The 15313-nt window shown below is 41.2% G+C and overlaps 1 protein-coding gene across 1 annotated transcript in view; it reads left to right on the top strand.

Annotated features, from left to right (window-relative positions):
• LOC117269978 (putative flavin-containing monoamine oxidase A) overlaps nucleotides 1–15313 on the top strand; it is a 61632-nt gene that overhangs the window by 29693 nt on the left and 16626 nt on the right. Inside the window, exons 9-10 of the mRNA XM_033647361.2 lie at nucleotides 6612–6770; nucleotides 10673–10759. Of these exons, the coding sequence (XP_033503252.1) occupies nucleotides 6612–6770; nucleotides 10673–10759 (246 nt within the window). The remainder of the gene's footprint in view (nucleotides 1–6611; nucleotides 6771–10672; nucleotides 10760–15313) is intronic.

Here is a 15313-nt window from a genome sequence, read left to right as displayed (position 1 = left end):
CCCCACATGCTTGAGCTTTACACTGCTGACTTGTATAATCAGAACAGACATGCCCTGTGATTTTCAGCCTTCTATGAATATTTACCCTTTACAGCAGGCACATCCTGACCACTGAGAATATTACTGTCAGGTATTGTCCCCCCTCTATTAAATATGAAAGGACACTGAAAATCACAGGAAAATCTCTTCTTCTCTTCGCCGGACGAAAAAACAAGCGTGTCACACCAAATGCTCACCGCTACAGCATTGCTTTGGGTTGTGAGCGCGCATGACATGCCTCTACATTCAAAGTAATGGGTGTGTGCACATAAAAGACACTACATCTGAACGTCCCCCATGCACACACACTCTTTAACCAAGGCGGCAGCAAAAATCACCCAGGTGCCTATCTTAATCTTAGATAGGCAGTGAAAACCCTGGAGGTGCGTTTCCCTCCTTCTCTCGTGGCAAAGCATACTCTAGGCACATACGGAGCAGCATCATAGCAAGCACAGTGAAAGTGAAGGTTTTGGTGTTATCTACTGTTTTTCAACCTGTACTGTGTTCCCATGGAAACCGCACACATCACAATCCAATGATGGGTTTAACCCGCAAAAGGCAGTTTGCTTTCACTCGCTTTTGCCACAGCTGCACCTCTAATCCTTCTATCTGAATTTATCAGCTCTAAGTGATCAGACCACTTACTGACTCGAAGTCCCGATTGTGATGATCAAACTCTTTGTTCACCAACTCTCCATCACGCAACTCAAACTCAACAAATTGCTACTGAGGAAAAAAGTAAAGCAAAAAACCCGATTTCAGAGTGGGGTCACAGACTGATCACAAAGGGACAAACAGACACGCACACACAAAGAAAGTTTGCCTTTCCAGCACCAGTGAGTTCTGGTTCTTCAACACACACACACACACACACACACACACACACACACACACACAAAATACCAAGAACCTGGTACTAGCTCACCTAAATGAAATGCTGTCATTTCTGATACTTCTCTTTGTACATTTTTAACTCAAGGTGATGACAGAAACATGTCACCACCAAGGGCCCTGTCCGCAAGACCTGTGGGTGAACATTTGGATTTAGTCTTGAACTGTGTCTGTACATGCCTCAGGGGCAGCCTCGCCACTGCTGTTACACGGCTTTACTTTGTACGACCAATGTTGTGCTGCATTTACTGTGCATGTCTCAAAGCTCTCTAATGACTCAGAGAGCCACAAAATCTGAAACTCATATCTTACTCTTGCTGAGAGTATGATCCTTGCTATGTGAACCAAGCACAACCATTTGGTGCATTCATTCTAGGGACAGAAATGCCAATGCCCTTATTGACTTTTACTTACCTGTCTGATTCTTTATCAATTCCCTTGTTAATTCCTGATCAGTGTAAAAGAGGGAGCTGGTGGGCGAGTGGAGCCAGCTGTAGCCCGAGAGCTACCTGCAGCAACAGTGTCTGTCATGATCTAAAATGGAAGAAATGAGAGAACATTTGTTTAGCATTAGTTTCTCATTTAGGTTTTCTAAGTCAAAGAAAAATCTGCTGAGCCTGCCTGTGTGGAGCTAATGTTAATATAACAGAGGATATTTACCCTCAGTAATGGACATGCTGCTCAACTGGGAAGCAGTGTCAAATATATGGATTTTCTGAAATTTGAACCCACGCTATGTAGAAAGATTTTCTTACCTGAAATGATCATTTTTACAGACATTACTGGGTTTTTTTAGTGAAATGAAGCTTTGGACCATTTCTTCTCTTGTAGGCTCTCATTTGTTGTGCGAAACCATTCAACATGCAATCTTAACCTCCCAGCTCAACCAATTTAGAGATAATAAGGGCTGTTTGAATACAATGATTAACAATCACCTCCGATTTTAGCTAGTCCTCCACAATGCGTACCTCCAAAGTTAAACCTTGGCCCTTGCCATCAATTCTAAGTGTCAGTATACTTGGTAAAGACACACATTGGCCATGGTCAAATGCAGCTACTTGAAAAAAGGTTATTGAGCAGAAGAAAGTCCACTGATCTACAGGCCTCTCACCTAGACCAAGGTCCCCTGAGCTGTACTTTGAGGACCTGAGAAAAGCTGTTCATGCTTGAAAACCCACAAACGTCATCGACTAGAAGAAGGTCTCGCATGAAAGAGGGAGCCAAATACTTCCACAGTGTGGTGAGAGACTCATCGGTTTCTACAGGAAACATCTGGTTGTACTTGGTGCCATTCATTGAGCCTATGGGGCAATCATGTTTTTTTTATACAGTGGCATTAGATGGTAAATTATTGTGATATGCTGACTTTAAGAATAATTTAGTTTTTCAAAAAGTCTATCTATTCACTCAGGGTCTCTCACCTTAAGAAAATTTAAAGTGAAAAATATCAAAATACTCAAGTCCATCAAGGCCCCGCTATCGTCTGAACGAATGGAAATACCATGCAATTCACTCATCCTTATAGCTGTGATTAAACCAAATGTCTCGCTTCGCCTGAAAACAGCTTCGGAGGGAAGTACAAAGTGCATAGAAACACCTCCTTTAAAAGGACACCAAGACACACCAGCAATTTCCACTGAAGGGAGAGGAAGAGTGAGTTTAGGGCTGGACACTACCATCTTCCTCTCTGTCATTTCAGAGGAGAATAATTTAAAAAACAACCCTCTCGCTAAACCCACGACCACAGGAAATCACTGAGACACTCTGATAGCAGATGGCAGCAGACACCTCTCTAGTAGAAGATGTAATAAAAGAGAACACTGAGCTGACCGAGCAGTTCACTGGAACACTCTTGTCACATTACTTGTGCAAGCCCAGGGACTTTACATTTTCAGCATAAATAGTTGAGTCTGCACTCCTGCCTTGGATTATCTCCTCCACAGTGGGCGACAATCCTAGAAGCACCGGCTTGTCCCTCTCAGGTTCCAAGTCCTTAGAGGCAGCCTCAGGCCGGGCATCACATCTGTCTCTGCACTTACCTCTGTCGACGCTCTCCAGTGTTGGGTAATTTGTCAGGGCAGCGTCCTAATGATCTCAACGTTATATGGAGCTTATGTGAGCACTGGATGTAAAAGATTGAACATCAGCAAATTCTATAGCCTTCAGGAGCCCATTTGTGCATGGTGTATGTGGTGACAGGTCAGGCTGAAGCTGGCAGGGGGTGTTATGTCTTCAGGTAAAAAGATCCATATGTGGCTTCCTCAACAAGGTCCAACAATGTCAAAATTGTGACCAGGCAGGTTAAGTAGCTGAGACAGAAGAGACTAGAACACGACGCTGTGTTTTTGCAGAACTACAACCTTCCAGCATGCTGTGCATCTGTATTGCCAGGAGCTGCCTCCTCTCCTCAGTGTCTCCTGAGGTGTCGAACAGAATGAAAGTATGCCATCATACTTCACGCTTGTTGATCACTCAAATTAGCCTCCCTGACAGTGCTCTTTGGCAGGACAGATGTCCTGTGCAGAAAATGGATGGGTCTGGCCCTGAAAAAACAATTTTAAGAAATAAAAGAACAGTGTGCCGCCATAGAAAAGAGATATTAGATTATAAAATTATTGTTCTGTTGGAGAACAAAATTGTTATGCAAGAATGTTCCTCTTAAAGCAATGCCTCAGAGTGCAATGTAAAGAAATGATGTCTACTGTATTTGCTTACTGTAAGTTTAGTTTTTCTTCTGCAGTCTAAGATAAATTTCTTCAAACAAATGACAAGGCAACTACACCGAATTAATTCCTTTAATTATCCTTTATCAGATAACACTGGTATTTATTAAGGATTAAAAAATGTAACAGTCAGTGTTTCAGACTCACATTAGCCTGATCATAATGTACCAGGCAAAGTACATCTGCATGAATGGATAAATGTACATTTAAATTCATATGCATCCAGATGTAGGCATATATCTGCATGCACATGCAAATTCAAACGCATAAGCACACACTGGCAATAGTTAGAAGTGGTACAAAGACTGCCAATATAATCCTCACAGTATTGTAACATCAGAGTAAGTCACAAAATGAATATATGCATGACTAAAAAATGTCAAAGAGAAGTGTCATTTGGTGCTCACTCAGAAAAGTCTGTACTACCCAAAAGCCTTGGAGACAGGTTCATCACAGTCACTTATTATTACATGAGGCAGCAAGGTTGCCAGAAGACTACACATAGCGTGTGCCAGAGAGCCAAATACTTACTTTTTTATGAGACATTTGTACTACATTTAAACTGTAGGTCTCATGCTATCTTGTGAAGGACCATAGCATGGCCTTGAGACTCTTGAGATATGATGCTGAAATTATAAAATCTGCCCTGCCCATATGAAATGTATTTTACTTTGTTTGTACATATATTACAACCCGCAGTGTTTACTCAAGTCATTGTCCATAATTTTGGCCAACTTTTAGATCACAGGCAAGGTTATGTTTATACTGTATGATTTGTGAATGGTAGTTTAGTACCACACAGTTATACTACTCTGCATATTTTGTGAATGACATGTATTCCTCACACAGAGCTAACTCAAGTGACTTGCATTTGTGACAGCATCAAAGGTTAGTTTGGGGTATAACTAGCCTTCATCTCTTATAGTCTTAGATGAACAGCTGCTGTTAGGGCACAGCAAACTCCTGTCATGTAGTTCTGGGTTATATCATTTAACAACCACAGCACCAACCAAATGGGCAAAACAGTAGAAGTAAAAGTAAAGACACAGTAGCTGTGTTACCAATTTGGCAAACAAATGTAAAAAAATAAATAAATAAATAAATAAATCAGTTTTTCTGGTGCACTGACACTAGGGCTGGGTACCAAACTCTGTACTGAACAAATTATGTCAGCACCACCGAGTGCCAATTCACGATAAGTCCATCTGTGCCAAATGCTGGCACCTGAAAGTGCATCTGGGTGAGAACATATTGTCTAGACAGAGGCAGAAGTGCCACCAAAGCCTGCAACCAGACAGAGCTCCACAGAGTTCAACTTTAGACAAGAGGTGGAAGTGTCCTGAAGCCAGGAAACTGGCCATGGTTCAGTCTTCCTCCCAGCTAGCCAAAACTATTGCTGCACCACAGATGTGCCGCAATGGTTTCTCCATCTGGTCTATATTCTTTTTGGTTTCTCCATCTGGTCTATATTCTTTTTTATATTATTTTAGTAATAGCTGAGTGTCACTGCGAGACAAGCAGACACATACACACAGTCTACTATGTTGCCCCTGCAGCTTGTTCAAAAATTACATACTTACTTTACTTACAAGTACAGAAAACAAGTACTTTCAGGTGTGTATATGTTCAAAAATTTCACTGGTGTAAATCTCAAAATGACAGTCAAACATTGGCTCTGCACCATTACAACGCCGGCGTATGCCTGAGGTGCGCCAAATAGGCGAAGCCTGCACATAATTTGACAGTTATCCCTGCTGGCAGATACACTGGATCCACCGCTAAATTTCAGAGGGAGAGCGGTGTTTACGACACCATGACCACATGGCTCATACAAGCACAAACAAGTCAAGGGAGATTGATGAGACAGAACTGATAAATGTCAGATTTTGGCAAAATCCTACTGTGACATCACTGTCCATGCAGGCAATTATTCTTCTCCTAGGAGAGCTTCCATGGCTTTTGCCCCGTCAGCTGACGCTGTTTATTTTGTCAGTTGGTTGACAGATTACACTCCACTTAAACAGCTTTCCTGGCCCTCGCCGTTACATGTTATGCAGTGTAAGGGTGCACTAAAACGGAGCGCACCCACACAAGGCACATGGAGCAGCGTTCACAAATGCAGAGTCCAACTACAGTTTGCATTTATAAAAGAGACTGCTCTTTTCTATTTCTTTGGCAGTTTGGCGCCTTTCCCTGTGCACTATGATTATAATGATAATGCCACCACATCAATGTAGTGCCGCAATTGCATTTACAAATCACAAAAATCTTCTAAGTGCAAAGCTTGTTAGAAAATACTATTTTCCATTAACACTTGTCAGAGTTTTGTCAAGAGCTGGAGGCGGGACAAAATTTGATGGAGGCAGCCGCCTCCAAATTCTCTATGCAGGAGAAACCCTGTAATTGACACACTGGCATATAGTCAGCATATGCTTGGCATTATTGGCATTAGGCATTATTGTACTCTACATTATTAACAGTTGCTTATTTACTAAGTTACTAAAAATGGTGTTGATCCCTCTGAATAAACTCTGTGCATAATAATTAATTGGCTTGGTCAAGGATGGTGTTAGAGGGAGACAATTCAAGAAAGCAAATTGCCCTCAACCTCAACTAACTTTTTCCATTTTCCATTTTTATATTCTGTGGTACTTAGTTTAATGGCAAGGGGATACTTTTAAACTACAATGCTGAGACAAAAGGTAGCCCTCAAGTGAAAAATGTTTCACTGCTACAAATGATAACCTTACTTATGAATGCTGTTGAATGTGGCACTTGTGTGACAATAACATCCTGTTTAGCTTTCAAGTGCAGAACAATCGATCTGGGCGGATGTCTGTACTAAAAGAGATGGCCCTCAATACAGCTTATGTACAAGTGGGTTCTAGTTGGGTTTTGTGCTTCTGTAATTGCTGCTGATATATGATAAAGCCATGAGCTCTTTCTGTTTCTCTACAGGCTTTTTGGAGGAAGAAAGGCTTCTCTGGGGAAATAGTGACAGGATCCTCTACCGAGTGTCCATTCTGTGTTACCTTTGATGCCACCAGCCCCAATGGTAATGCTGCCTTGGTAGGCTTCATTGCTGGCGAGCAGGCATCCCAATGGAGCTCCAAGGAGGTAATGTGGAGACGGATACACTTATTAGTATTTATCTATAATTTAAACGTGTCATGTTCCCTTCTTGTAACACAGCCTCCTGCCGTTAGTTTGGATTTTCATTGTGATTCATTACCGTCTCATGTTAATTTATAATGCATAGAAATGGTAAATGAGAAAAGTAACTGATGCACATTTTTTCCATCATCAGGGTGATGTGTGTGTTATATTTAAATTGATAATGGATAGAAACTGTGGTTTGCCAAGCTCATACTGTGGGCGGGCATGTGATATTCCATTATCAAGAGCTATTCCTAATATTATGAGTTACCTGATGAGATTTCAATAGCTCTGAAGTCTGGGAGTTTCGTTAGACATAAATTGTATGATAAATCTAGGTGCATATTAAATTGTGCCTTCTCCTGGATCAGGGATTGATGGATTATCAATCTAGCAGCTGCAATATTCAGTAGGGATGCAAGATAATATTGGCACGTCATCGTATAGGCTGATATTGGCATTTAAATGAACAGAATGACCAGAATGGGCCAACATGCTTTTTTCTTATTATGCACAATGAATTAATATTACATACACTGAATAGCATTCTATTTCATGTCTCCATCTGCCAGTGGGCCATCACAATGAGAGTATGCATGCATAATATGACGTTAATTCCACTACAGAAGAGATCTGATGATCACTTAAATTACTTGGGAAAAAGTGGACATATCAATATCGGTATCGGTTATCAGCCAAATAAGTTGTTATATATCAGCGTACTGGACAACGGCAAAACAATCCAATATTATGTGTCAGCGTCTCTAATATATAGCATTTTTAGGAGTATATGAATTATTTGTTTAAATCTGATTGATAAACATCAACTGAAAAGTGTGGTACCACTGCCTCTCCGTGTCTTTAGTCACCATTCTTTAGCCTCACTCATTGTCCCACCCACAGCATTAATTAATTTGTTGCATTGCATATCACGAGTAATGGCCAATCAACACTATCGGCTGTTGTGCCTAAGATGGTAAAGACAAACGTAGACGGTAGCTGCTACTGTGAGCGAGCAGAGCCGTGTGCTGGACCTAAGGCAGCAGATATTGAGATACAAGGGAGAACTGTAAGGAGAGGAAGATGGGGTGAGACGGCGCCTGGACATGAGAGAGTGATAAGACGAATTTATGAGGATCGAGGCATTTCATTCACCAGATGTATATGTGTAATATGGACCTGCCAATGCGCATTCAACCCACGTCTGACACATTCATGTATCAGCCACCACTGTGTCACTTGTAGAAGAGACTTGATTCTGCAGTGTAGCTGACGCACTGGTAAAGCAGAGAATAATACAGTAAGATCAGGCTTCATGATCAAAGAAAGGTTTTGCATTGCAGCAGAACTTCAGTCAGTGCTCTCTGGATGGATGCACTAAAGAAAAGGTCTCTAAGTGCAGTATGGGAGTATTACACATACCAACACTGGGGAAGGCAGGCTGCAAAACATGCAAAGAAAATGGAAAAGCAATGGCTCTTTTTTTAAGATAATGTTAAAAAGTTCTCCTTCGCAACATTTAGGATGCTTTCAGACCTAGAGTTGTCTTGCTTTGGTCCGAATCAAGGACTAATTTGTTTGTTACAAAACTGTATAATTGCCGAGAGTTGGTTTTGTGTTCTCACAGCAGCATTTATATGAGGACCAGATAAAATGAACTGCAACAGAAAGCTGCTCTGGTCAGAATTTCCATGTGGGAAAAATCCAGGAAGTAAACAAAACGTTGAAGAAGAGTACACTTACAAGATAAATGTGACACTTTCTAATGTCACAATGGAGGGACAACTACGCAGGTTGATTTTAGCGCTGCTCATCGTGGACTATATTGCTGTCATTGTTCATTTTAGTCAAACCATACAGTTTGAAAACGAGGCACGGCTCCAACTAGAAAACAATGTTTTGATGCATTGGATGTGCTGAATGTGCATATTAAGGCAGCACAGGAGGAGGTGCACATTAATAATCCTCCAGGACTGTAACATGCTCATGTTTAACCCAAACAATGTGTCATGTGACTGCAGTTGGTTCAGATCCAGGTCGGAATACGTTCTCACCAGAAACAAACTGCATCAGAGTTCCGAGACCACCTCTTCAAGAAGGTCTCGGTCCGGTTGTTTTGGTTCACACCTGCCCAAACAAACTGTGCTTAGGGGGCAAACAAACTTGAGTTCGACTGAACCGAACCAAACAGGGCAGGTGTGAAAGCTTGCGTAATTTAACATTAACTTAATTAACTTAAATCAGTTCCAAATATCTGTTAGTCTCCTTGACTTCTAATAATCACTATTGGCCCTGAAAGCACCTATCAGTCAACCCCTACCCTGGATGTACTTTGGCTGGATTTTAAGCATCACTCACACGTGTTCTGACCATTTCTCCTGCATGTTCAAGGTTGAGTCTGGTGAACTTTTTGTGTGGACACAAAGGCAACATGGTGTGCATTGTCCGACTAATGTTATTGTGTGAAAATGCTCAGAGGCAGCGTTATGAAAATGTATGAGTGAACAGCACAGCGTGAGGAGAACAGTGGGGGACTCCTGCCAGCTTTCAATAACTGTTACTTTGGTAAATATAGAACAAACTTTTGAGTTTTTCAGTTCAGAGCCACAGAGTCATTTTATTCATTTTAATTATTTTTTTATTCTTGTGATACTGTTTTTAAGCTTCACAACTGTACTTGGAAGGTGAAACAAAGACTCTATTTGTCATAGACTGGAAAGATGTAAAGAGCCACTTGATGATTAATAGTTATCCATTAGGTGAACTTGTAATCCCCCTATGAAATATCTTCTTACACAGATTTGGCATTGTTTTCATACAGGCGTAACTGTTTCTGATTAAAAAGGTCACGCATACCTCTGGTTCTACTTCAGTAACTGAACTGTGCTTTTGACAGCTGTGATTCTCTTGCACTCCCATACACACTTCTTGCACACCAAGCCTACATCCTCTCCTTGCTTTCCCTCTGAGTTGACATTTTCTTTCAGTGTTTCCCTTTACCTGAAAAAAAATAAATAAATCCAGGCTTGTCTCTGGTGTTGTTTTGGCATTTCACTCATTAGCCCGACTTGCTACAGTGCTCAGGCGTAGCTGTTTCCCTGCTGTGCCATGCTGCACAAAGTGCTAAATAATTAACCTGCACTTGCTACTTTACTGCTAAAGAGAGGAAAACAGTGTTGGTGTGTGTGAGGCGAGTGGACATCAAGTTTACAATTGTGCACTGTTTTGTGCTGTTTAAGTAAGATTTAGCTGTATATATTGATATTTTCCCTATATTTGGCTCTTATACAGCTTGGTTGGATTCACTGTTTTGTTTTTTTGCATGAACGGAGTCCGATCTTGAAGGGCATTTTTTCCTGAGTAATTTTAGGTTTCAGCTGTCAAAATTTGCTGCAGGGCTGCTAATAAACACAGTGTTTTTTGTCATAAATTTGCCATTAAAAGCAATTTTGCACAATGTTTAAATTCCCTCTTTGTTCTTCTATGAGGTGTATTAAGAGACTGAGTTTCAGCAACAAATTATTTCAAAAGCAAGACAAGATAAGGGTGTGCTGAGAGCAAAGGTAAAGTGACATGCAGATGAGGAATCCTGGACAGTTCTGCAACATCTGTCAGCATGTTTTATAGTGATCTGTCCTTTTGGTCCTCAGGCCTCAGCTGCTCTGTGCATAACTCACCACGTGAACTCATACAACCAGGAGCATGTGCTGACCACGCTTGAGTTATTCAAATTGACTGCTGCTTCCTTTGTCCAGCTTAGATTGGTTTCTTGAATATGCATTCATATCTTAGCAGCCCGTGTGAGTGATGAGCAAGTGTAATGCAAGTGCCATGTTGGCACTGATATTTCCCTCTGTTTGCAGGGTGGGGAGAGAAGAAAAGCTGTGGTTTCCAGTCTGGTCAAATACCTAGGTCCTGAGGCCGCATCTTTCATCCATTATGAAGAGAAAGTAAGTAGATCAGTGGCAGATGTCTACTGTATTGAAACAATAATGATTTGGTCTGAGAATTTTTTTAGTGCTGAAATTCATAGCCTTATTTTTAACCTTGCGGTCCACGGAAGAAAGCTAGTTTGTGTAGTAAACGCTTGAAAACACTACTTAGTTTTAGCTTGATAATAGTTACAATCTCACTGGTCTAACATTACAACATAAAACAATACGACAAACAGGGAGCTCAACATTGGTCTAACCTAGACCTGTAATAATCACATTTTTACCACCTCTACTTCTGTATTCCAGCAATGTAACTGTTAATTCACCAGTGTCCAAAACTAACTTTTTGACTCACTGGCCAAGGGGACTGGTAGATGAAAAATTCCACAAGCCAGCATATTTTTTACTTTACTTTAAATAATAAAGTGCCCCCAGGTCACATCTGTACTTGTTTCAGTACATTTCATTGGAACAATAAGGTGTCTTTGAGAAAACAAACTTAAAGACGAGGCCAGAGCAAAAACATTAAGCAAAATTATTCTAATATATTATAGGTGCCCTCTGGTAAGCAGTGCATTGTCCAGGGCTTTTGCTGTGAAGGGTAAGAATGGAAGGAGTGAGGCTAATGCTCTGCTGCTGACAGTGAGGGGCACAATAAGGAATCGACCCATCGCTAAGTCCTGCCCCAGGACGCAGACTGGCCGATCATAAAGTACTATCAGGCTGGATCAGACCAGGGTCCAACAACAACCCAGCTGTGCTCCATTGACTCTAATGCAGATTTCCTTCATTTCAGGCTGGTGTTGTGGATTTGGAGGTAAACGTTGTGCCCCAGGCACAACATTTACCTCGTTACCTGGAGAGGTTGGATAAAAATACACATTTCTTCCCTGTTCCAAAACCAAAATTAAACCCTGAAAAGTGTAGGGTTAGCTAGCTAGCTACTGAAGATATAGCCTACTGAATGTATACACATGCTGCTTTTGCTTTTTAATGATTATAACTGTGAAACAAAGACTGACCCTGCTGTACAGGAACCAGTGAAGGGAAGCAGGGAAACTTTGCTGATATTCAACCAGCTCTGTGTCATCACAGTGTGTGCAAATGAACATTGTTTCACTTCCCCCTTAGAGCCCTGCCCGTTTGGCGGTGGAGGTGTATCTGCACACACTGTGATGCCACACAGCTGGTTCAATATCAGCAAAGTTTCCCTTTATATTCATTGTCTTGTGTGGCGATCAGCAGTGATGTGGTGGTTCACTTTTACACTGTGATCTGTAGCCTTCGGCTTTAGCTTCTAACTATCTTTGTCTTTTTAACCTGTTGTTGCTGCTGAGTCAGTTTGACATCCTGGATATATCCTTCAAACACAGACTGTAGACCCCTCTGTCTGCTTCTCTCTGGAATCACTGGTTCTTTTTTCCGAAAACATGAGAATATTAATTCAGGGAGTGCAGTAAGTTACAGTGTGGGCTCCATGTTTACTCCGACAGCTTGTCGGACCATCACAAAGGGGCGGGCTTAGCGAAAGGTCAATTTGCTGTCTTAGTTCAGACAACAGAGCCTACATGTTATCATTTTATTACTTTTATAATTATGGGCGCAACTTATAAAACTCACCTACACATTAGTGTCACGGACTCTAGCAGCAGACCAGCAGCAAGCGATACTTCAGTGGATCAGCTGATGCCCCGTACTGTAAACACTGCTACAAGAAATGCGTGTCTTTGAATAAATTGGCGTCATGACTGCTCAGAAATACCTGAACAGCCGAGCCGTGGCGGCACACAGGTATGTGACGTGTCAGAGGAGAAACGAGCCGTTCACATTTCTTTGTGTCAGGTAACGGTCCACAAACCTCACCGCACTTTAGGGACTGTTCTTTACTTATCAGGGGAGGAGGGTGGCTGGTTGATTTTTATTTCATTTATTTATTTTATTTTGATACCTCCTATATTAATCACTTATTGATGCTGTTTTTGAAGTATGAATAAGTCAATAAGTAATTTATTCTATTGAAATATCATTGATGTATTATAGAAAAGTGATTTATCTTTTTATAAATGACAAAAGGCACATCTGCCTCATTTTCACTGTGGTATCCTGACGCTACTCAGAACCATGATACTTTCACTGGTATCCTACCGTGGGTCCCAATTTTGGTACCGTGACAACACTAATCTGGAGAGAGTATGAGAGTGGGAGAGACTGTGTGGATGTGTGTGGAGAGAGTGGGAGAGGGAGAGACTGTGTGTGTGGAGGGGGGACGGAGAAAGACAGTATGAGAGGGAGAGACTGTGTTTGTGTATATCTCTATTCATGGTTATTCATTTGTGTGTGAGATAAATAAATCTGGCTTTGAAAATTGGAAATGTATGGATTTTGATTTTATGTCATTTCGTGTTTGTGTGAGAGAGGGAGTGCGTTTGTAAGCACAGGGTGTATGATATGGCTCTTTGTACTACCACGGTAATTTTTGTGGCTCTTGGTCTCTGACTGGTTGGCCACCCCTGCTCTAGATGGTCAGTTTCACAGCATGACACACGCAAAAACACATAATACGTGTAAGTGTGTGCGCAGAGGAGCAGCACATTTGTACATGACACCAAAATGTGGCATGCCCTCAGCTTAGTTTATTATTACATGACTATATTAGTGCAATCATTTACCCGCCAGCATGGTGGATTTACATTTAATCACCAAACAGACAATCTACCCACATTTGGCACATGGCGGGTGTTAATTTTGGACCCTGTAATCCACATTCATTAAATGTGCTAATGTGGACCACAGATGTTTATGACATGATCCATACCCAAAAAGAACAACCATGGAAACATATAGAGAAATGTCACAAATATGAATATCATCACAGCTGAGAACCCTTAAGTAATATTGACATTGCCATCCTAAGTTGAGGTTAGGCAGCATGGCATGATAAAGCGTTCTGGTGAGTTTTAAAATGGCCCTGGGACAGTAGGAAATTACTTTTCTCTGATGGTAGGGGAGGGCATCCATAGAGATAAGCTAGATAAAGGTGACTTTGCTTTTTATTCTCACTGTGGACCTACATGCCTCCCATTAGTTAACTTTCCAAAAAATAGAGGCTCATTTCTTAGACTGTTTTAATGCAAAAAAAAAAAAAAAAAAAAAAAAAAACATTAACAAACACATACATTATACTAAATCCCTGGAAGGTGGATGTTGAAAACCAGCTGATGGAGGGCGGAGCACGACCACCCATTATGAACACACATAAACTACCACTAGCACTGATACTACTGGGAACGAACGTATAACATGCAGTAGATAGTCTGCTTGCTGAATGTTGTGCCACACACATACAGAATAGCTCCTCTGCTCCATTACATGATGCACAGCATACACTGGTAGACTGCTGAACAGCACATTAGTCATGCAGACATACGATTTTAGTCCCAGGACTCCTCACCTCACAGTTGAATGGCAAGATTAAAAGGTAAATTGCCCTGAGGAAACTCGAGGCAGGGATGTTAAGCGATACATCACGATTTCACTTTGTAGAGACTCAATGGGAACATAATTTTATAGAATACAATAACAACAGAGTTTAGTGAAGGGGGGGGGGGCTGATAGACTGATGGTTAAGTACATCTTCAGCCTGATTTTATGGTAGCAAAATAGGATCCAGAGTTTGATATTTTATACTAATTATGTCTGTACTTGTTATTTATTCAAACAGGAAATATACTGACAAGCCAATTACCCACAAGTTCCAAGCATATTTATCATTCTGTTGTGACTGTGTCTACAGTTCTTCTTCTGCTCATTTGCATTTCCATTTTAGGAGAAAAGTATTTATGTTGATGAGTGAACATTTACTTATTGAATTTTAAAAAGGTACTACGCAGGATCTTCCTAAAAGCCCACTCTGAACTACGGGAGCCCAGCGGGGAGCATCGGTGGCGGATGTTAAAGAGAAACTCGATTTTCATTCAAACAAATCGACCTCAACTACAATTCAATTAATCGCTAAAATCGATTTATCGCCCAGCCCTAGTTGATATGTTCCTGGAAGAGTGAATCTAGGGTTGGCTTTCACTTTCGCTGTAGAGTACTTAGAGACAACTGTATCATTGTTTAGAAGGAAGCGTGCATCTACTCATGGAGGAGAGGCCTGTGCTTGTGACCGCACAAGATGTAAACTTTATTAGTGTCCTCCTCGGCTAAGCTGTAATGTTAGCTAGCTCAGTGGTGCTACGTGAACTAGCAGGAGATGCACATTTCCTTCTGCACAGTGGCTGGCAGATGCAGTCTGGTAGAAAGAAAATAGTTCCTCCATGAAACTGCTCAAAACAAGGTCTGTGGATTATTTTAAGTAACCAGGTCATGATTTCTGGAAAGTGACATTTGTTGTTTTTAAGGGGCTTTTTTGTGCTTTGAGCATCACAAGCTGAGTGCCATTTAGTTCTATCTTGCTGGAGAGAAGACAGAGATCTCTACAGCCGATATCTCCAATCGGCAACTCACACCACAACAGTCTAGACTGATACAGATTGAAACGTCCCTTTAAGGCTACTGACCAAATTA

Source organism: Epinephelus lanceolatus, chromosome 19 (assembly GCF_041903045.1).
Source record: "Epinephelus lanceolatus isolate andai-2023 chromosome 19, ASM4190304v1, whole genome shotgun sequence".
Lineage (NCBI taxonomy): Eukaryota > Metazoa > Chordata > Actinopteri > Perciformes > Serranidae > Epinephelus > Epinephelus lanceolatus.
This window is presented reverse-complemented; position numbering and strand designations above follow the sequence as displayed.